Below are 22,347 nucleotides of genomic sequence, written 5' to 3' on the forward strand. Positions count from 1 at the left end.
ACAAGTTAATTTGCATAGGCTCTTGGGATAACCCATTTCTTTAACATTCTATTACATAGATAATGTGAGAGTATAAAATGGTATCTTTCATTGACTTTACAACTAAAATTGGACAGAGGAAAAAAATAGATAAAATGGAGGAAAATATGAAAAGAGTAATCTGGTAGGCACCAATCTTAACATGAGAAAATACCAATTAGGAGCCTAGACATTCAGAGCAGGGAGGCATTTTCAAGCTTTATAGGTTTGAGTAAGCATAGCCAACAACCAAGAAATGATTTGTTTCTACCTAGGTAAGTATTCTATAACTAATATACACTGCCATCAGCTAAAACATGGTACTCTAGTTATGGCCTCCTTGTCCTAACAGGGATGCTTCAAACTGGTGGTTAACATTTTCTTCTCTCTGATTTGTTTATTTGATTTTGTTTTTTCCAATTTTGGCAGGGGAGGGGAAGAAGGACAGGCAGGCAGTAAGACATTTTGCATAATTCTGCTATTTCTATAAAGAATAAAAGCTTCACTATATCATTCATGCCAAATTGTGTTTTAGCCTTTGTTAATACGTGTTTTGACAACACTTTTCATTGACTATAAGTCAATGAATTGACTTCTATTGACAATATTTACAGACATTATATTTAAAAAGATAAAATAGTTTAGAGCAAGATTAGAAGAAATACAAATACAAATTTACAGTCAGAAAACCTGTGTTCAAGTTCTAGTTTTTGTCACTTACTGGCTAAGTGATTTGGGCAAGCCTCCTAACTTCCCTGAGCTTCAGTTTCCTAATCTATAAAATGGAGACAATAATTCTTGCCTTTTCTACTTCACAACATCATTTCAAGTATCAATGATGCAAGTATTTATGAAAGTGATTTATAACTTCCATCCAAATTCATTTATTCCACAAACAATACCAATAGGAGCAGTGAAAAGCATTGATTACTTCCTCTGTGCCAGGTAATGGACTAGGCTCTTTACATGTATCATCTCTTTTAATGATAATAATAATATTAATAATAAATAACAATAATAATAATGGACATTTATTAAGCATTCATCATGTACCCCAGCAGTAGATCATAGGCATACAGAAATAACAAATTAGATCCCAGATCTTGCGGCTCTCACTGATAGGTGATATTAACAAGGGCTAAGAGGGAGGAATAGAAGAAGCCACTAACTCTGCCTGAGTCACACAAACTCCAGCTTTAAAGGCATTGAAAGTAGCTGTCAAGGGAATGGACCCTTGGGGAGAAACTGTTGTAAGAAGTCTCACTCTGCAAGATTACCTCACTGCATAGCTGTAGTGGGAAGGACATGAGTTTAGGCCAAAACTGGAATGCTAGTTTTACGACTTACCATTTAAGATAGATCATTATGAATAAGTAGGGGTTTACCAGACAGAAAAAGTAAAGTAAGGGCACTCCAGGGAGGGGGAAGGGGTGCAAAGACACTGAAGTGTGAAAGAATAATATATGTTTAGAGAAAATGAAAAATCAGAAGTCTTCCAGGCATTTGCCTTGACTATCTGTCCTATTAACGCTACTAAGATAAAGTAGTGGCAAAGATTATATGGTTGAATGGATAAAGGATTGAAGATTGGCAGAGTAGTTATGGCAGAACAACAAGGGACATAAAACTGAAGGTGCAGGGAGAAAATATTTGCAAAAAATGTATCTGAGAAGGGATTTATATCTAGAATATATAAATAACTCTTACAACTGAATAATAAAAAAATAAATAACTCAACTAAAATATGGAGAACTGATCTGAACAAACAGTTCTCCAAAGAGGATATACAAATGGCCATAAACACAAATGAAAAGATGCTCAATATCATTAGTCTTCAGGAAAATACAAATCAAAACCATGAGATACCACTTCACACCTTCTAGTATGGCTATAACCAAAAAGACAGATAATATTTGTTGGTGAGAATTTGGAAAAATTGGAACACTCAGACATTGTCAGTAGGGATGTAAAATGGTGCAGCCACTTTGGAAAACACTCTGGCAGTTGTTCAAAAGATTAAACATAGAATTACAATATGACCCAGCAATTCCACTCTTGGGTATATATGAAAGATCAATGAAAACATGTCCACACGCACACTTGTACATGAATGTTCACAGCAGAATTATTCATAATAGCCAAAAAGTGGAAACAACCCAAATGTCCATCAATGGATGAATGGATTTTAAAAAAGGTGGTATATCCATACAACGGAATATTATTCAGTCATGAAAAGTAAAGAAGGACTGATGCACGGTATGTGGATGAACCTTGAAAAGATCATGCTAAGTAAAAGAAACCAGTCACAAAAGACCACATATTGTATGATTCCATTTATATGAAATATTCAGAATAGGCAAATCTATAGAAACAAAGAGAAAGGAAAGTCTCTTCAACAAACGGTGTTGGGAAAACTGGACAGCCACATGCAAAAAAATGAAAATAGACCCTTACCTTACACCATACACAAAAATTAACTCAAAATGGATTAAAGACTTGAATGTAAGACCTGAAACTATGAAACTTCTAGAAGAAAACATAGGCAGTACACTCTTCGACATCAGTCTTAGCAACATATTTTCAAGCACCGTGTCTGACTGGGCAAGAGAAACAATAGAAAAAATAAACAAATGGGACTACATCAAACTAAAAACCTTCTACACAGCAAAGGAAACCATCAACAAAACAAAAACACAACCTAACAATTGGGAGAAAATATTTGCAAATCATACATCTGATAAGGGGTTAATCTCCAAAGTTTTTCAATAGCAATATAGAGTGGTAGCTCTATGCCACCACAGAAAATATTACAATAACATTAAAAAATCAGTTGAAGAAAGATCATCTTCACTTAGCACAAACTCACAAGTTACTTTCACATCACTGTTCCCACTACCAGCCTGGACCAACAAAGGCTGAGCTAAAACGTGACAGAGCGAAGGATTCTAAGACCCAGCTACACTTGTTTTGTCAACCACCATATTTTTTAATTGCACAGGTTATACATAAATATATTTCAATTGTAAAATAAAACTAAACAGTGTAGGACTGTATAGAGCAAGAAGTGTAAGACATCATTCACCGGACTCCCTAATGTTTCCAGACCTTTTGCTATGAATTTACATTCATGTATATGTACACATATTGCATTTTTTTCTACATATAGGTGAGATTATACAATACATAGCGCCCTGCTACTTTTCTTAACAGCTTTACTGAGATATAACTAACATATCATATAATTCACCCATTAAAAGTATACAATTCAGTGTTTTTTAGTATATTCACAGATATGTGTGACCATCTCCACAGTCAATTTTAGGATATTTTCATCATCTCAAAAAGAAACCATGTACTCATCCTTGTATCCTCTCATTTCCTCCAACCCTGAGCAAACATTAGTCTACTTTCTGTCTTTATAGATTTCCCTATTCTGGACATTTCATATGAATGGAATCATGAAATGTGGTCTTTATCACTAGCTTCTTTCACTTAGCATCATGTTTTCAAGGTTAATCCGTGTTGTAGCATGTGTCACTACTTCATTTCTTTATATAGTTGAATAATATTCCATTATGTGGATATGCCACATTTGTCTTGTTACTTTTTTCATTTAATATATTCTTTCCATTCAGTACATACAGATCTATCTCACTCTTTTTAGTGACTGCACAGTATTACATAGTTTTGATGCAACATAATTTATGTAACCATTTCCCTATTGATGGACATTTAAACTATTTCCAGTCTTTCTCCATTAAAACAATCGCTTATCCCCACATAATACATAGGGAGAAAGGGAGAAGCCATCTCTCCTGGTGGAAGAAGGACCCTGCCGCTAGAACAGTGGTTCTGAAGGTATGTTCTCTGGACCTGCAGCATCACCTGGGAACTTGTTAGAAATGCACATTTCTGGGCCCCACGTCCAGAGTTTTTGATTCAGAAACTCCAGGGTGGGGCCCGGTGCTCAGCGTTTCAACAAGCCCTCCTCCCTGTGATTCTGATATGCACTAAAATTTGAGGACCACTGCTCTTAATCTGTTTCACTACACTGCAGCGGCTGTCATTATTTGGTTTAAAGTAAATTTTAAAAACTAGGAGGACCACAAAAATTGACTTTAACACATGACTATGGCCATGGATAGGGCAGGAGCATAGTGGAGGGGTAAGTGGGTCTCTTTACTTTTCCTTAGAGAGAGTACTTTAATATAACAAAAAAACCTCTTCCTCTCATGCTTTTCCTAACTACTTGACCCCCTCTCTCTCCTCCTATAGCCCTGAAAAACCAACAATTAAACCATTTACATAGAATTAAGATGCCAGGAGATGGAAAGATTTTCCTTCATGACCCTTACATTTTTGTTAATGATACCCACAGGACAATGATCCATAGAACCCAGTTCCCATTAGAAACTGAAACATTGGGAAAATGAGATTTCAGTGAATCAGATGGGAACTAGAGAATTTAGAGATCTCCCAGGTAAGAGTCATATTTTGGAGATAAGAAAAATGAAGCACAGAGAAACTACTCGACACAGCAAGGCCATACAGCAAGTAAAAGCCTCTTCTCTCACTATGCTATATACTCTACTCTACACTATATCTACACTACACTGCCTTAATAATGGTTCTTATCAGGGATATGCATGAAATTCATCTGAGGAGATTTCGTTTAAAAATATATTTTAAAAGATTTATTTTCCTTATTTTACTAAGCAAAGAAGACTGATATAATTTAACTACACCTAGAAGAAATTCATGGACATCCAGTATTATACTGTTCTCTAGTTCAGCAACACCCACAGAGGCCAAGGAGTGGCCACACCAGTCAGAGGCACTTAGACCATTTATCCCTATGTTAAACAGCTCCACATTGCAGTTTTGTGTGTTCTTTTGGCTTTCTACTGTTTTTCTGTCATCTCCTTTGATGTCAGCTATTACTTCTTACATCTGTCAGTGTGTTTGCATCCAGCAGTCGTCACCCCTACTCCCGCATCTACTATTGCCAATGTGAGTTGAGATACCAAATAAATATGATCCTTAGAACTATGATAAAGGTGATGGTAAAATAGGTTGTGAGTGAGGAACTAGAAAATTTAGTGCAGGAACTTTATGATATTTACATTGACGTAATGTAACGTAATGTAATGGCTGAGACATAATGGAAAGTCAATATTGCCAGATACGATATTCTGTAAGAAAGTGGCATGATAGCAAGACCTCCTTTACACAAACAAAACAAAGAATGAACTCTGGGGATATTTTTTATGCAGTTGTCCCCTCAAAGTTTCTCCTCTGGTGTTTGTTTGCTTTTTTAAAAATTAATAACCTTTATTTTTTTAGAGCTGTTTTAGGCTCACAGCAAAACTGAGCAGAAAGTACAGAGTTTCCATATAACCCCCTGTCCACACACACACACAACCTCCCACACTATCAACACACAAAAACTCCGGGTGGTTTTTAAAGCTATGTAAATACTACAAAAGGGACAGCTTAGATTACCTGTAACACCACAGAACTGTGGGTATTGCTGGTAAAGATGCGTGTAGCTCCTGCCTTGGAAGACTGCAAATGGGATGAGAGGCCCATTTCGCTGCTTCCAAGGGACAATTTCATGTGTTGGTCTTCCTCTTCCACTAGAGATCTGAAAATTTTTTAAAATCAGAAAGAAAGACAAATTAAAACTTGTCATATAATTCACAATAATGAGATTATTTCGAGAAATAATCAGTCACTAGTGCCAATCATCTGACTATGGAATATACTGAATTTTGTTTCACTGTATTTTAGGCTCACAGGACTTTATATCATAGAAGAAATATATATGTAAAAAAGCTTTCCAAAGTCAGAAAAGATAAATGAGAACTGAGAAATCAACCCAAAAGCTAGTTCAAAACTATAATCACAAAGGGTTTTTTTTTTAGCACCAGAGTAATGCTTTTGGCATTTCGCTGTTTAGGTAGCAATACAATCAAACTGTGTTATTCACAGTTAAAAGTAATTTGGATTATCTACTTTTAGAAAGATAAAAACAATATCTATCATTTATTGAACAGTCACTATGTATCAGGTACTTGCCAAGAAATTTACACACATGATCTCAGATAATCCTTGAAACAATCCATTGTAGTTAGTACTATTATCTCCTTTTTATTAAGGGTAAGGAAAATGAGCTGCAGAAAGATTAAAAATAACTTACCTAAGGTCACAAAGTTATTAAAATGCTTGGGCCAGGATTTGAATCTAAGTCTTGTCTGATTCCAAACTCCAAAGACCCCATTAATAAAAGTCAAAGATTAACTGTGATATATTAATACATTACTTCCTCTTCTGTTATTAGTTATAGTTCTAATCAACCCCAACTGAACAAAAAATTTTACACATGAAATAATTTCTTTTTCTAGCAGTATCTTTCATTAGTTTGGGATTATTTATCTAAATAGCTACAATCTTGCAGAATTTCCATCTTTTCAAAGAAATGAATAATAAAAATAATAAATGTAAGCTATGCCCATGTATATATTACATTAGTAATTTTCAGGGGCCATAAAAAGGCTTGGAGAATGTGTAGTCAACAGGTCAGTTAGTTTCACAGAGAACATGGCAAAATGTTTAATAGTTAAAGGGCTGCACTAAAAAATACCCATCATGGCACAACCTTTCATTATTCCTTAGACTAGGCAGGCTTGTGTTTCCTTAGGAATACATTGCTGAAATTGTCTCTGAATCACCCGCCTAAGAGCAGGGAGTCCATGGCTCTGAACGGGGTTGTATATTCATGATGTAGACTGCTAAAATGCATATTAGGAAAGGAGGAGGATGAATGGATTTTCAAGCGCTAGAACTCTGTATTTTTCGTATTTATCTGTAACTTCCTAAATGTTGAATTATTTTTTTTTCTAAGTCTGGGCTATCTAATACCATAAAGATTTCACTGTTTTTCCTAACTTACCTATAATCTAAGTTAATCAGTTTTAACCAGAAAAAAATATTAAGCCTACACCATACTTTATAATAAAGATCCTGCTTTTTGAATACTGACACCAACCAAATGGTTTTAAATCTTGCAATAAATTAGCAAAAATTCTGGTCTTAAGGGTGACATCAATTCTTCTTAATGATATTAGAGCCATAGTATAACAAAAAATGGATTAATAATATATAACCATGTTTTATTCAACTTTCATGGATATTTAATAAAGAAGAGAATAATTTAAATAAGATTTTAACAAGCATAAAAGAAAATGAATATAGCTTTTCACTGGTTTCAGAAATAGCTTTAAGAAGAATTAAATTATATACATGATATACAGCATACACACACTCACACATACTTTTAAACAGCTTTTGCAGACAGACATCTAAAATTACAGAATCAACTGGAAAAGTGGGAAATAGATTGATGGTAACTGGTATCCCTAACCAGAAAATTTCCATTCATCCAGAATTATTTTAATGGGATATTCAAGCAGAATGTTTTATTAGTTTCTGTATTCCCTGCATAGAACCTGGCACATGAGAGGTTTAATATATGTCATCTGAATGAATACAGAATCTCATTTCTGTGGATCATTCCAAAGACAGTTCTTTATCATGCAGTGCTTTAAATGACCGTCAATTATCATTTTTATAAAACCACAGATATAAAAGGGACAGGAGTAAAGCTGAAACCATGTTGCCCCTATGACATATCCTGGAAATTGCTTTTTTTGAATAAATTACAAATAACAACTTGTTTACTTGTCATTTGTCTCTTGCTCCTAAAATTGAAAAGCAGAAGGTAAAAATGCAGCCCTTTCTTGGCAAGATAATATGGCTAGCTTTCTAATTAATTACTTCAAAACCTGAAGAAGCCTTCACTAAAATCGCCTTCTTTATGACTTGTTATCAACATCTTTTGACTTTTTAACATTCAGAACATTCCCTATTATTTCTGCATCAGTAACAGTACATGCCATGTCAATCTTCTCAGCAGATTCAATGTTCTCTTCCATCTTTTTTTCATTAGTTTATTGACTGGATGTGAAGAGCACTGGTCTTCAACATTGCAGGGAGGTGAAACCTCTCTGCAAACCCCAGGCCACAATTATATCCAACTATCCTTAAAGGAATGATTATCTGAGTAATTCCAAATATAAATAATATTTTTTTAATCTTATTTTTTCCAAGTCAAAAGGTTAAAAGCAATAGAAGGCCAGTGGTTCTCAGGAGAGTCAAAGGGACCAAGGGGATTTTGCCTCCCCCGTGCCCCACATTTGGCAATGTCTGGAAACATTTTTCATTGTCGCAAGGGGCAGGAGGGAAGGTGAGTGCTACTGTCATCTAGTGGGATGCTGCTAAACATCCTACAAAGCACAGGAAAGTTCTTCACATCAAAGATGTACTCGGGCAAAAATGTCAAGAGTGCCAAGGTTGAGAAACCCTGATATAGAGGGATTAATCTCTTCAGGAAAATTTTTCTAAAGCAATTTCCTGTTCTAAATAACTTCCCAGTCTGAGGGTTGACTCCATGAGGTAATGCTGGCAGTAAGAAACACAGTAGGATTATTAATTACCACTAACTCTTCCAAGACTACCTAACAATAAAATACGCCTGCTTTCTTCCAGCCCATCAATTTGAAAAATCAAGTGTTTACAGTAGCTAAGTAGATAATAGCTTTGAATTTATAAGACATTATGCAGGAAAGCTTTTGTTCTATATAAGCTCATGTAAGAATAATAATTTCTTAATTCTGCTTAAAAGAATTATTTGGATTCACTTTTACATGCTAACTTAGAATGAAGCAAATCCTGCCAAATAGTCCCATTTCATCAACACTACAAAATTATTCATGGGAGAGATTGTGTTCATCAATTTTCTGTCTAAAAATCAAATCTTTTTCCTACAACATCTGTATATTGCTACCATGCCACTCCCACCCATCCTACTACCACTGGGCACATCTTCTTTTCTAAACAATGACCAACCAGAGCACAAAAGCAATCTTTCACAAAGTATACGTGAATCAGTCAACTGTGCTTGCTCAAAGAGAACTACTTTTTTTGAAGAGCATTAGGGTAGAGATAGAGGCTATCTGTCTGATCATTTTACTGAAAGCATTACAAAGGTGGTCAAACTGTACATACACACACTATGGTATTTCTTTCCACTGCTATTTGGAGACAAAGGAAATAGAAAGTCTAAGTAATTGTCACATGTTAACAGGGTGATGCTAACATTACAATCTTGCCTCAAAAACTTCAATATTTTAAAAATTACCCCATGGGAAATGTGTAAATGATATGAGCACACAATTCATGAAGAAATAAGTACAAATGGTTAACAGATAGAAAAATGTTCAATTTCATTAGTATTCCAGAATATACAAATTAAAGCAAAGATTCTATCTTTAAACCTATAAACTTATCAAAGAGTAGAGTGGAAGATATACTCTCAAAACTGCTAGTGCAAACATGTATTAGGCCCCTGCCGTCTGCATGGCAGTGTTCACCCAAATGTATTTTTTAATGGAAATTTAAAAATCATCAAATGTACAATTTTTTTTCTTTTTATACTGAACACCATAATAAAGGATTGTGTATTATGTGTATGACCTGGTAGGTGGGCTGCAGGAAGAGAGCTCTCTCAATCTGGTTCAAATGTTTTCTACAATGAATAGTTCTGTAGAAGTCATAGTCTGGGAGACATTCTATAAAGAACTGTGCACTCAGAATTCACTATAGCAATCTTGTTTGTTGGTATGCTATATGGGGAAGGGAAGAGTATTTCACAATTGCTTCATTTGGCTCCAAAGCCTCACACAGTTTTCCAACACTCATCAATCTCCATACTAAAAAAAAAACTTCCCCAAAACCCACTGAAATGAGTACTTTTGTGTTTAAAAATGAGGTATCAACTTGATAAAATATAAAATGTGCATCTCAATTTCTTGGTTTCTATCATTGCAAGCACCATTTCATGTTATACAGAAAGCCAGGTGAGATCAAATTTCATTGTCAAGAAAAAGGGGACATTTTAGTGCTTTTTGAAATTATTAGCACGAAAACACATGAAACACTTGACTTTTCCCGGTAGAGCAGTTCTATGTGCCAGCCCATGCACTGGCATGTTAACTTCTGCTCACACCGAATGAAGGCAGCACATTAACAGTGCTATGAATAAAAGATGCTAGTAGGATATAGGCACTTGCAGGAAAAAAGTACTGCCCAAGACTCGCAGAACAGTTGTCCAATTGTTCTCTTTACTTTCCTGTATTATCTTTAATTTGTGAGGGGAAAAAAATAAATGAATCAGAGAAAAGCTAGAAAGGTAAAAGTACATGAACAACACCTTTAACTTTTCTCTATTTAGTTCCCAATTAGTTTCATAGCACTTTTTTGTGCTTGAGACCATGACACTACAAAGTGGTTAAACCTAACAGCGTATTCTAATAACATAATTCCACTGTAACAAAAGAATAGGGGTTTCTGAGTTAGTGTCAAAAGTATTATACAATTGCAATTTCCCAGAGTAATAGTATCATCGTACCTGAATGTCAGTGCCAGTGGGTTGGTATGCAAGAACGGTAACAATAACAAAACAAAAGAAAAAGAAAAGCCATGAAAGGAATAATAATACAGCAAATTGGGCTGGTTCATCAAGGCACTGACTCATGCTTTCCACCACCCGCCCCCCAGAAAAATAAAATACATATTTCTCACACTCACAATTTAAAAAGAAAATCAAGAAAAAGGTTTTCTTCAAAGAAGTACTCCCCCTCCATTTGTTTTTCTGCTCTGAAAAAGAGAAGTGTCTGCTGGCAACAGCACTTGCTAAATGAAACATTTCTTGCGATAAAGTCGCGTGGCAGGTGGAGGAGAAATTTAGCCACCTGTTCTCATACTCATTTGAATTTGAGTGCTAAATCTGTCAAGGTATTTCCTTCCACCCTTGAGAAATAAATTAAAAACCTAAGATGGTAGAAGTCATTTCCCACTGATTTTTCCATAGATTCCAAGTATGCATACTGCATTGAATTCTAAAGATATTAAGAACTTTTCTGCCTCACAAAATTTAGAATCTTGACTCTCCTTCACCCTTTCCAAACAAAAACTGAATGATACACACACACACACACACACACACACATTGTGTCTCTGTCACTCAATTTCCATTAAGAAAAAAATGAGGGAAAGAGTTTTTTTTGTTTTTTTTGAGGAAGATCAGTCCTGAGCTAACATCTGCCAATCCTCCTCTTTTTTTTTTGCTGAGGAAGACTGACCCTGGGCTAACATCCATGCCCATCTTCCTGTACTTTATATGGGACGCCACCACAGCATGGCTTGCCAAGCAGTGCGTCAGTGTGCGCCCAGGATCCGAACCAGCAAACCCCGGGCTGCTGCAGCGGAGCGTGCACACTTACCCGCTTGCGCCACCTGGCCGGCCCCCAGGAAAGAGTTTTTTAAAAAATCAGAAAGAAAATTTCCAACACATGAAGTAAGTTAATATGTATAAAATAAGCCTGGTATTTTTATTAAAAGAAAGAAAAAAAACCTTAAAACTTAAAATATTGAAAGATATGTCCCAACTAAAATGTCATTTACAGTATCATTAGACAAGGAAATTATAAATATCATAGCAACTTCTCTTAATAAGGCATAAAGTAATTGCTGTTTAAGAAACTGTGGAGAACGTATCTCCTTAATGAGGTGCTTGCCTGAAAGGAATCAAGCAAGATAAAGCTTTAGTTAGTTATTTGCATTATTTAATGACATAAATATAAGTACATTATTGTCAACTTGCAATGAATTCGCTAATGGAAATGTTTAGGATAGATGACATAAAATAGTTGCAAATCTTTCCAAGGCTTTCTTTTCTACTGCAGCAATACCAGAGTACACAAAAGAGAAAAAAAGTTCAAGGTGATACGGGCAGACTGTAAAATGATTTTCCAAAGTAAAGAAGCTTCTTTATATGCATATGTCTGTCACATTTAAAATAAAATCACATTAATAAATAGCTGATGTCAGTTTTAACATAGGAATAAGATCATTTACCCAGCACCTGCTGTGTACTAGGCATTGTGCCAGACAAGTTCTCTATACCACCTAATCCTCATAACAATCCCATTTTAAAGACAGGAAACTGAAGCTCAGAGAGTTTAAGGTCTCACCATGAGTCTGTTAACTACAATTTGAACTCGAGTCTGATTCCAGAGCCCACACTGTTCCCATTACGCCAAGCTCAAAAAATGAAAAATAGCAGAGTACAGGCCATAAAGCAATTGACATTTCAATGCTTAACTTATAAATACAAGAAGGAACTCAGAGAGATACATTCTGTTATGGAAAGTAATTTTCTGGTTGAATTAATTCAGTCTAAAATTACCCACTTTTACCACTACTTCCATAAAAACAATACCGATGCTAAAAATCTCTCATGCCATTCTCCCAACACATGGGGTAAGGAGGTAGCAGATCCTAGGATATAACTCGGATCAAATGTAAGGAGAACTTTACATTACTGATACTAACATTTAAAAGAACAGATTCTGAATTCCAAACCCACCCATCACAATCACAGAAATAGCACTATGACACAGATGAGAGAATTGGGCTAAACAAATGGAATGACAAATGATACTCCATTAGATAACTATAACAGGATGAAAGTTAATTATCCAAATTGTAATGTATTTGCACTGAATATCTCAATCCTGTCCCTGAAAAACTTGAAAATTTATGTTTGCTCCCTCTATCTACCACATTTCAAAACTTTGGTCTTCCTTCATCTTTTAAAATCCATATACCAATTAAACTACATCAAGTCTCAGGCATCTAGACCAGAAAATTCTTCTGTTTAGAAGCTTGGTTTATATACAATTTTTCATTCTTCACATTTCTTATAATATTTTGATGAGGTAGATAGATAGACAGATACCCGAAGCAAAAATAAAAGAGTAAGCAAAAGAATGAATTTCTAAACGCTGATTACATACCTACTATGTAAAAAAGCTAAGTCAAAGCTCCCTTGCCTTAAGAAGCCATAGAAGGCGAGGGAGTACACATAGTGGTAGTGGCGGTAGGGAGATGGCAGTATGTAGATGTGGGCTGGGGGAAACAGCATGTGCTCCCATCATTGTCAATAATCCCCTTCCCAGTGCACAGAGGAAATAGCTATAACCCTCTGGCCAAGCATAAGCCTCTGGAAAGATGATCCACCCTACAGCCAGCACCAGCCCTGCCCACTGAGAAGTCTAGCTATACCTGAAGCAAGGAGCATGCCTTCTGCTTCAACCCCAAAATGAAGAAATTGGAATGGGAGCTTCAACACCCAGGCCAACTTTCTTTAAAGGAGCTTTTTGGTCCCAGAGGATTTGTGAATGAAGGTGTCATTTTAATCCTATTATCTATAGGTCACCAACTTTGAAATTTGACTATTGTGCTACGGTGCATTTCAATGGAAAAGCGTGTTATTAAAGAACTGGGCTTTCACCTGCCTAAAATTTCAGTTTATTAAATATTTAAACATCCAAGTTATCCAATTTTAGAGTTTATTATGAAGGCAGATTCCACAAACTCAAAACCAATTAGAAATCACTGAGACAAATCTCTCTGGGAACAGGAGAATCATTAATCAAGTGGTAAAAATACTACCCTTTTCTGTCTTTTCTGAATTTCCCAGTTATATTCAACTTCACAAAGTCAATAATTCATGACCAAGTCTTAAGGGAATGTTTATTTCTCTTTTAAAAGGAAACATGAAAAAAACCAAAGAGTAAGACTTTCAAACTTACAAAGTAATAGCCAATAGCATTCCATGTTTTAAGAATTATAATTGGCAGCTCTAAGAGTCCCACTGATTCTATGTCTTCAAAGCCTGTAATAAATATAACAAATCTCAACCTTGATTTTGCAATGACCTAGAGGCATCTCTAATTATTTAAATGAATGTGGTAAAAATTTCAGTATCAAATCAATCATGTTTTAATCAAATCAACGTTTTAATATTACAGCCAGTATTTTTAAGACAGGGGAAGGTAATACAAAAAGAAAAAAAAAAAATCAGAAGACACACTCTCAACCCAATGAGTCTGGGAATCATACTCAGGACAGTTCTCTCGAGCTCATCTCAGATATGGAGTTTACGGAAGCAAAGAGTCTAATTTAAGTATAACTTTTCATATTAAAATTATTTTCCACTTTGTAGCTACCTGCCTCACCATTAAGTTTTCTTTTTCATAACACTTTGTTATAAGACTTTGTTATCCCTTTTGTAGTATGCTTACCATAAAGAAACATGTCCACTGCTGACCTTAAGTTGTCAGGTTGTTAGGAGATGCAAAAAGTCCTTACTGTCACCTATAGCCCACCCACTTATCTACATATTCAAGTATCATATTCTAAGAGTAGAAGTGCAGTCTTTAATCCCAGAAATGGCTTCTGATTTTTCTCCTAAATGCCATCAGGATTCACCATTTTACTACACTCTTAGAAAACTATTTTAACTAAGATTATTTTAATGTTCAGTTCCATATCACAACGCAATTTCATATCTAGCCAGACAGCTCTGCTAATGTAACAAAAATTGCTCTACAAAAATAATTCTTTTAGGGGCCGGTCCTGTGGGATAGTGGTTGAGTTTGGCACGTTCTGCTTCAGTGGCCTGGGTTTGCTGATTCGGATCCCAAGTGTGGACCTACACCACTCGTCAGCCATGCTATGGCGGCGACCCACATATAAAGTAGAGGAAGACTGGCACGGGTATTAGCTCAGGGCTAATCTTCATCAGCAAAAAAAACCAAAAAATACTTCTTTGATAAGTCTTTGTCCACAGTGCAGTAACACTAAGAAAGGAGTCCTTTGGGCAAAGTATTTATGTACCATGACTATATTTGTTTACCCAAAATATTAAATATTCTTAATAAAATTGGTAGTGGTAAAAATGGTAATGGAAGGTGGACTTTTTTTTTTTTTTGAGGAGGTAGTTGCAAATTATAAATCATTGGGGAGTTTGTCCCTTTGGGGGTAAGGTGTTTCTTTTTAGGAACATTATGGCCTCTGGCCTAAAGAAAGTATGTGTTCTTGGATGGAACTCAAAGAGGGTAGAGGCTGACCATATCATTTAAACAATATGACATGGTAGGCATCAAGCATTCACATTTCCCAGTCATTTAAATGGGAATTTTAAATAGAAGATAATTGGAGCATTTTCAGACTGTGTGTGTGCTTTGCAGAAGCTATGAATTGTTAAGTAGTAATGAAGTACTGCCTTGATCTGTTTGAGATAAATAGGAGAGAGGGATACTATATTAAGCAAGCAAGAAAGAAGCATTCTTTTCCTTCCTTCCATACAGTCCTTTAAACCAGTGTTCCACACCCCAATTTATAATTTCTGACTCTCTGAGTGCAGGAGAGAAGGAGATAGGGAGGAGTCACTAAGTAGATGAGGATAGCAAAGAGTCAAGGTGTTAAAAGTTTGCTCAGCTACTTGGAAAATGCTACTCACTCCATTTACCACAGCTATTTCTTGAGGCAATAAGTCATTTTTAAATCTCCAAAATCCAATCTTTTTGTAGATCATGCTTTAATGAGAAAAATCTGTTTATTTAAAGGTACTCTCAATGGAAATGAATTTGACTACATAGTTCTTAATGATCATTTCTGGAAGCTTGGTCAGTTAGAAGACAGTTCAGGAATCTCGAATGTATCTAGATGGCATGCATTCAAGAGACCCATAGATAGGATATTTTAGATTCTAAAAGAAAATGGTTATCATTACAATACTTTGGTCATCTTCGCCTCCTGCTTCTTCCCCATCTCCAATGTCCAGCAACTATCAAAGTACTACTGAATATCTCTCTAGTATGCTCCTATCTCCCACCTCGTCTCCACTCGCACTGTCCCTACCCCACTTCTGCTGTCTATTACTTCTTATTTGGATTTGGTCATTAACATAAATTACATATTTGTTATAGTATAGCTTCTTCACATTCTGTGATTGTATTTATAGCTCTGAAAGTCACTTCCTTGCTCAAAAGTATTCAATGACTCCTCACTATTTGGTTCAAATCAAATCCCATACTCTTGGATTCAAGGCTTCTTGGACTAGCCCTCCTAAACTAATCACACATTCCAGCAAATAATTAAAAATAAATATATATTTAATGATTAGAGAACAAATAAAAATCCAAATTTATTCACAAACTAGCAATTGTTTTGCTTCAGAATACGTCGTTTTCATACATATTAATAGCTATGCCTTTTCTTCTTTTTTTTTTTTAAAGATTTTATTTATTCATTTTTTCCCCCCAAAGCCCCAGTAGATAGTTGCATGTCATAGGTTCACATCCTTCTAGTTGCTGTACGTGGGACTCGGCCTCGGGTTGGACGGAGAAGTGGTGCCTCGGGGCGCGCCCGGGATCCGAACCCGGGCCGCCAGCATCAGAGCGCGCGCACTTAACCGCCAAGCCACGGAGCCGGCCCACTATGCCTTTTCTTCTATTGTTAACCAAGTAATGTGTAAAGGCAATTCTATTTAAACATTTTCATAGAAGAAAAATTTACCTAATTTAAATCTAATATTTGCTAAACCTTTGCAATTAGGTTGAAGCCCTTTTAAGTATAAAACAATTCAGAACATAAGTAAATGTGGATGATTTTTTGAGTACTAATTTTAAATTTATTTCTCCTAAACCCTAGGTCAGATTCCCTTTTCTCAAACTATACACACAAAACACATTATCATTTGAGTGCAAACATACTAGCTTTGAAACATAAATTTGTCTAAAATAGTTTTTCCCATCATGGAAAAGGATATGCGAAAATAAGTCAAATAAGTCTTAACTTTAAGAGTAGTTGCCGTCTTGGAACAGATTATAATCTTATTTTCTTTATCAAATTACAATTTGATGAACCATGACTAAAGTATTCTGGTCACTGGTAAATTGCTTCTACTAAAATTACTTTCAGTCTGTGCCAGCATCATGGTATTTATTAGCAAGCAAGGAACAGAATCAGGATTTTGCATTAGTTCTCTTCATAGGAAAGATCGCTGTAACTTACTCTCTAACAAGACTGTGATAATATTAGATTACTGCATATATCAAATGAAGAAATTCAACACTCTTAGGCGAAGTGGTTTGCACAAGGCTACAGACCTAAAAAACTACTCTCTCCAAATTCATTCATCTACTCAACATTTACTGAGCACCCGCTATGTGCCAGGCACTGCCACAGGAGACAGGTAAACAAAGAGCAGGCAGGATACTTGCTTGCAAAGAGATCACAGTAAAAGAAAGAATTACTTTCCAAAGGACTAAATGATACAAAAATAACGATAAATTCTCAACATTATCTACTAACAAATACCATGTTGCATAAGTTATATAAACCACAGTAACAAAACTAATTGCAAACTTTACTCCCTAGTACAGAAGTGTATCAGTTCATATTTAGCATAAAAGCACCAAAAAAAAAAATAAATAACATCAACTTTCCTTACCGTTATTTTATTTTAAAGGATTAGTCCCAGATCAGGCTGTCTGCAAGGCTGGATCAACAATCAAACAATATCCACTATTCAAGAATATAATCTTCAGTTATAATTATATGAAAGAAAGCCAAAACTCATGATGATGTGATGGGGCAGCACACCATTTGAAAAAAGACAGTGTCTAATTGCATCTATCTATATATTTCGGCAATATGTCTGTGAAAAATATGCTAATGAGCCACGTCACCATGAAGTTTTGTTTAGCTGTGAATCATTCAGAAATGATCACATACACACACTCTTTGCAGGAAAGTGCTCAGAATGAATAAAAATCACTTCAATTCGGTGATGCTAAGGGACTATCTCTTGGATAATCTATTTAAAACCTAGAACATCCATATACTTTTCAAAATTCTATTTCAAATATTTTGTAGGTCCACCCAAACTAAAGCTAGGCCAAACTGTGAGTTAATTAGAAATATGGTTCACTGTAGGACAAGAGAAAAGCTTTGATGTAATCACATCTATAAAGACAAATCTAGTTGAAGCTTTTGTAGTAAACTGGTTTTTAACATTAATTTGTAATACAATTGATGAAATGGGATAAAAATAATAAAAAGGAAATATAAATTAAGACTGGGTTAAATCATCTAATACAAATGTACACAGATGGAGGAAAAGTGACCAGACAAATACCATATTCTCTTTCGAGTTACAATGGTATGACATGAGTGATTTCTAAGGTTTCATCCAGCTCTTGGATTCAAAGAATACTGAATAAGATAATTATACTCCTTTTAGGATGTCCTGGTCTGATCTCATTGATCAGCAAAAAGCACTATATTTTTGAAACCAGAAAAACAAAAAAGTGAAAATAGAAGATGTTACAGAGCAAGTTGTAAAGGAAGAGCAAAGGTCCTTTAGAATTTGTAGAAATACCTGCAGTGAGAGACTTTAAAGTGAGAGGGGAGAAGAAGGAGAGAGTCGGGGCAGATGGATGGCGTAAACGCTAGTTTAGGCCAGTTGCCCACGAATACTCAAATGAGCTTGCCACTCTGATCTATCATAATTTTTCATTCTCAAAATTTTAGTGTTCTAAAATACAGTATTCAAGCCTTTTAAATAAAAAACTCAATCAAGCCCCTACACCTTCCAGTCTAATCACATGAGTCCTTAAAAGTGGAGGAGGAAGGCAGAAGAGGGCATCAGAGAGAGATGGATGTGAAAAGGACTACTGCCATTGCTGGCATTTAAGATGGAGGAAGGGAGCCACAAGCCAAGGAACGCAGGCAGCCTCTAGAAGCTGAGATCAACCCTCAGCTTACAGCCAGCAAGAAGATGGAGACCTTGGTGGTCTTACAAAGGTAAAAAACTGAATTCTGTCAATGACCCACATGAGCAGGAAACGCATTCTCCCCTAGGGCCTCAGAGGCAAACACAGCCCTGCCGACACCTTGATTTTAGCCCAGTGAGACCCATACCTGACTTCTGACCTAAAAAACTCTAAGATAATAAATTTGTGACGTTTTAAGCCATTGGTTTGCAGTAATTTGTTATGGCAGCAATGGAAAACTAATACATGGAGTTTTCTTGAGTGCTTGCACACAATTAAGCAATGGGACAATAATGCCCACAGGAAAGTACTAAACATACTGACTGGGTAGTACCCTAGGAATGTGCTAAACAGAGCACACCAGCTACAGCACTGTCAATGATGGCTAATTACCATGGGGAAAAAAGGTGGGTAGCCAATGAAGGTAGAATAGTGCTTCGAGAGAAATAGGAAACAATGAGGTTAATCCTGATATCATATCACCAAGTAAAGATAATTGCCCCAGTATTTTCCTACAACTTCACTACTTGACAGGACTGCAAGTAAAGCTCTCTAAAGTCTCCCTATACCACCACCCAATTCAAAAAAGCTTACCTCATCTGTCATACTTCTTGGTTCTTCAAATCCTAGTGAGATATTATCTAATAAATAGATGGCATGAAAGTAGCAAAAGTCTACAAAAACAAAAAGGCATTAGAGAAGTGAAGAGCTTTGAAATCAAGCAGATCTAAGTTTGAATTCTCACTTCACCTCTTACTTGCACTGTAACGTTGAGCAAGATAATTAACCTCCCTGAACCACTGTGCCCTTATGTGTAAAACAGGGAAAAGACTTACCCTTATAGAGTGTTCTGGAGGCAGCATGCAAGGTGCTTGGCACTTTTATAGTAGCACTCAATAAATTATATTATATTTAACTCTGCTAAACCAGGACAATTTTTTAAAAACTGCAAATAAATACGCTTCATATGAAGTTTACAATATCTGTTATACAAGCTAGATTCAAGTTTTAAGCTCCTAGAGTTCTGAAAGTTGTTTTTATTTGTATTTTTTTTTTTATGGAAGGATAGGTTATTTCATTTCCCCATTGAACCATGTCATGAGAAGTATTCTCCAACAAGTTGGGCATGCTCTTGTCTTACCATACCATAAATGTGGCAAAATTGGGTAAAAACAACACATACCCTCATCATAGTACGTCATGCCAGTGAAAATGTTTTACCACAATTGGTAACACAATATAATTTTATTTTCCACTAAGATTACATCTTATAGACTAGGATCAAATTATTGCTGCTTGGAAGGTAAAATATGTATACACTTGTGCACTATAAAGCACCTAAGCCCTCTCCAACTTAAAGGATGGCATTCTATTCTTCTTGTTTAAAAAGGTAACTATCAAGTTTAAACATAAATTGCACCATTTTCCATCCTATTGAATATGCACTTCATTTTTTTTTACTTTTTTTTTAAACTGAGGTATAATTGACATACGACATTATGTTAGTTTCAGGTGTACAACATAATGATTCAATATTTGTATATACTGCGAAATGATCACCACAATAAAAATAGGCACTTTAAAATCTGCTGTCTCCAATTCATGTCTCCTCATTTAGCCCGGACACATTTTTCTTCTGTAGTGTTTTCATTGCCATTAAATCCATTATAAATACTGAAAGTACAGTAAACAAAAATGTTATTTAATCTGATTATCTGGGATCAGAATTTTCACAGTAGTAAAATAAATTAAGCAATTTAATTGTTTATGAATAAAGATAGGATGGAAGATAAAGAATAGACATTGTGAATGACTGAAAGTACTATATCCCCTAATACCCAGCAGAGTTATGCCTGGCACATAACAGGAAGTAACTTCTGAATATTATAAACCCAATATACAAGGTGATTGAAAAAGAACTGAGCACTTTCAAAAATGGATCACCCAGTAACTTCTTTACATACCGATTCCCCAAGAATCTCACATTTATACCACCTCTTTCTCACAGTCTTGAGGAAATAAAGCAATACACCGTGGCTGCCATTTCAATTTAAAATATCATCATGCATAGCTTTTAATTCTTTACTCTTTAATCATAAGTAATAAAGTCATTTACACAAATACTTGCCTATCTCTTACTTCTTTCTTTTCCCTCCCCCTAACTTGGCCCTACTTAGGTCTCATCTAAATATTCTAAGTTTCAAGCAGAATGTCTGGAATCCTTAAAACTCTTAGTAACTCCAGACTTCCCATGATGGTATAAGATTTGCATTTCTGACTCTCTTCCCTCTGGGGCAAGTGTTTTGAGGGGTACTTGGAAGTAACACTCACTTAAGTATAAAAAATAACGAATCTAGATAAATTATTGACAAGTAAATTTCTTGGAAATATCTGAAAGCATCAGAAATACTAGCTTTCTGTCTTGCGAGTTTCTTGTGTGCAATATTCTTCAGTTACATTAAATGGTTTCAAGAGATCTTTTAAAAACACACACACAAAAGGCTATAAAACAAAACTTTAACTTCACTTGCACATGCCAGGCTTCCTCAGACTAAAAGATCTCAAGTAGCTAAAAGAATAAACGCTGACTAGGAGGAACAAGCAATCCAATCGTAAACCTCTGCAAAGTAAGTTTGTAAACTCTAAATTCACTATGGTCCAGTGTGAATCCTATGATTAAAAAATAATATAATACCAGGCTCTTAAAGACAAGCAGAACATCTGTAGAAAAGGAGAGTGGTGTCTTCTTCTAGTCAGACCACATAAGGAGCATTGTATTCAAATGTAGTATCCCGTACAAAGATTAACATAAAAAAACTATCCCCGTGAGGACAACCAGCAGAGTGAAAGGTCTAAAAACATGTCACATAAGTAATGGTTAAAAAAAGAGAAGATTTCCAGGCTTGTATGTAATAGAGAAAATAGATATTTTTCTATACAGCTCCATAAGGCCACACTAGGAACAGGAGATAAAAGGTCTGAGAAATGGATTTTGGTTAACGTTAAGCAAGAGCTGTCCACGAATGAAAGGTGCTGCCTTGGTGAGGCAGCGAGCTCTTTGTCACTGACAGTCATCAAGGAGGGCGTGCATCACCATTTTTCAGAGGTGTCACAGGAAGGATTCCTGCTTTAAAGAGGGTTTAGATTCCCTAAATGACCTCTAAGGTCACTTTTATCTCTATGGTTTTACATTAATAAGTGTCAAGCCAGCCCTTCTGGAAGCTCAGACAATGGAAATTCCCAAGGAACATGCCACAAAAGCTACACATTAACACTAAATTGCTCTTAGGTGTTATTTATGTTATTTCTCCACATAATATCATTAGACTAAGCATATGTAGTAAAAACAAATTAAGCAGACACCAACAAAAGTTTATGTATATGGTCATTCTGAAATTATCTAACTAAATATATTCTTTTCTAATTTGAGATTATCAATTTTAGAAGTATTTTGCTAAATAAAAAAGATTTCTAAAACTACAAGGTTTTGTTTTATTCACTAAATTAGAAAAAAAGACAATCT

The 22,347-nt window shown here is 35.5% G+C and overlaps 1 protein-coding gene across 16 annotated transcripts in view; it reads right to left on the bottom strand.

The window, feature by feature from the left end:
* The window catches only part of KLHL13 (kelch like family member 13), a 176,361-nt gene that overhangs the window by 29,661 nt on the left and 124,353 nt on the right, over positions 1 to 22,347 (bottom strand). For 15 of the 16 annotated variants that reach the window (XM_058536577.1, XM_058536562.1, XM_058536569.1 and 12 more), the window contains one exon: positions 5,521 to 5,662. In XM_058536577.1, coding sequence (XP_058392560.1) covers positions 5,521 to 5,634 — 114 coding nt within the window. In that variant the 5' untranslated portion in view covers positions 5,635 to 5,662. Of the gene's footprint in view, positions 1 to 5,520; positions 5,663 to 19,418; positions 19,499 to 22,347 lie in introns of those variants that run through there. The other variant, XM_058536574.1, reaches the window with a different exon arrangement.

This window comes from Diceros bicornis, chromosome X (genome assembly GCF_020826845.1).
Source record: "Diceros bicornis minor isolate mBicDic1 chromosome X, mDicBic1.mat.cur, whole genome shotgun sequence".
Taxonomy (NCBI): Eukaryota; Metazoa; Chordata; class Mammalia; order Perissodactyla; family Rhinocerotidae; genus Diceros; species Diceros bicornis.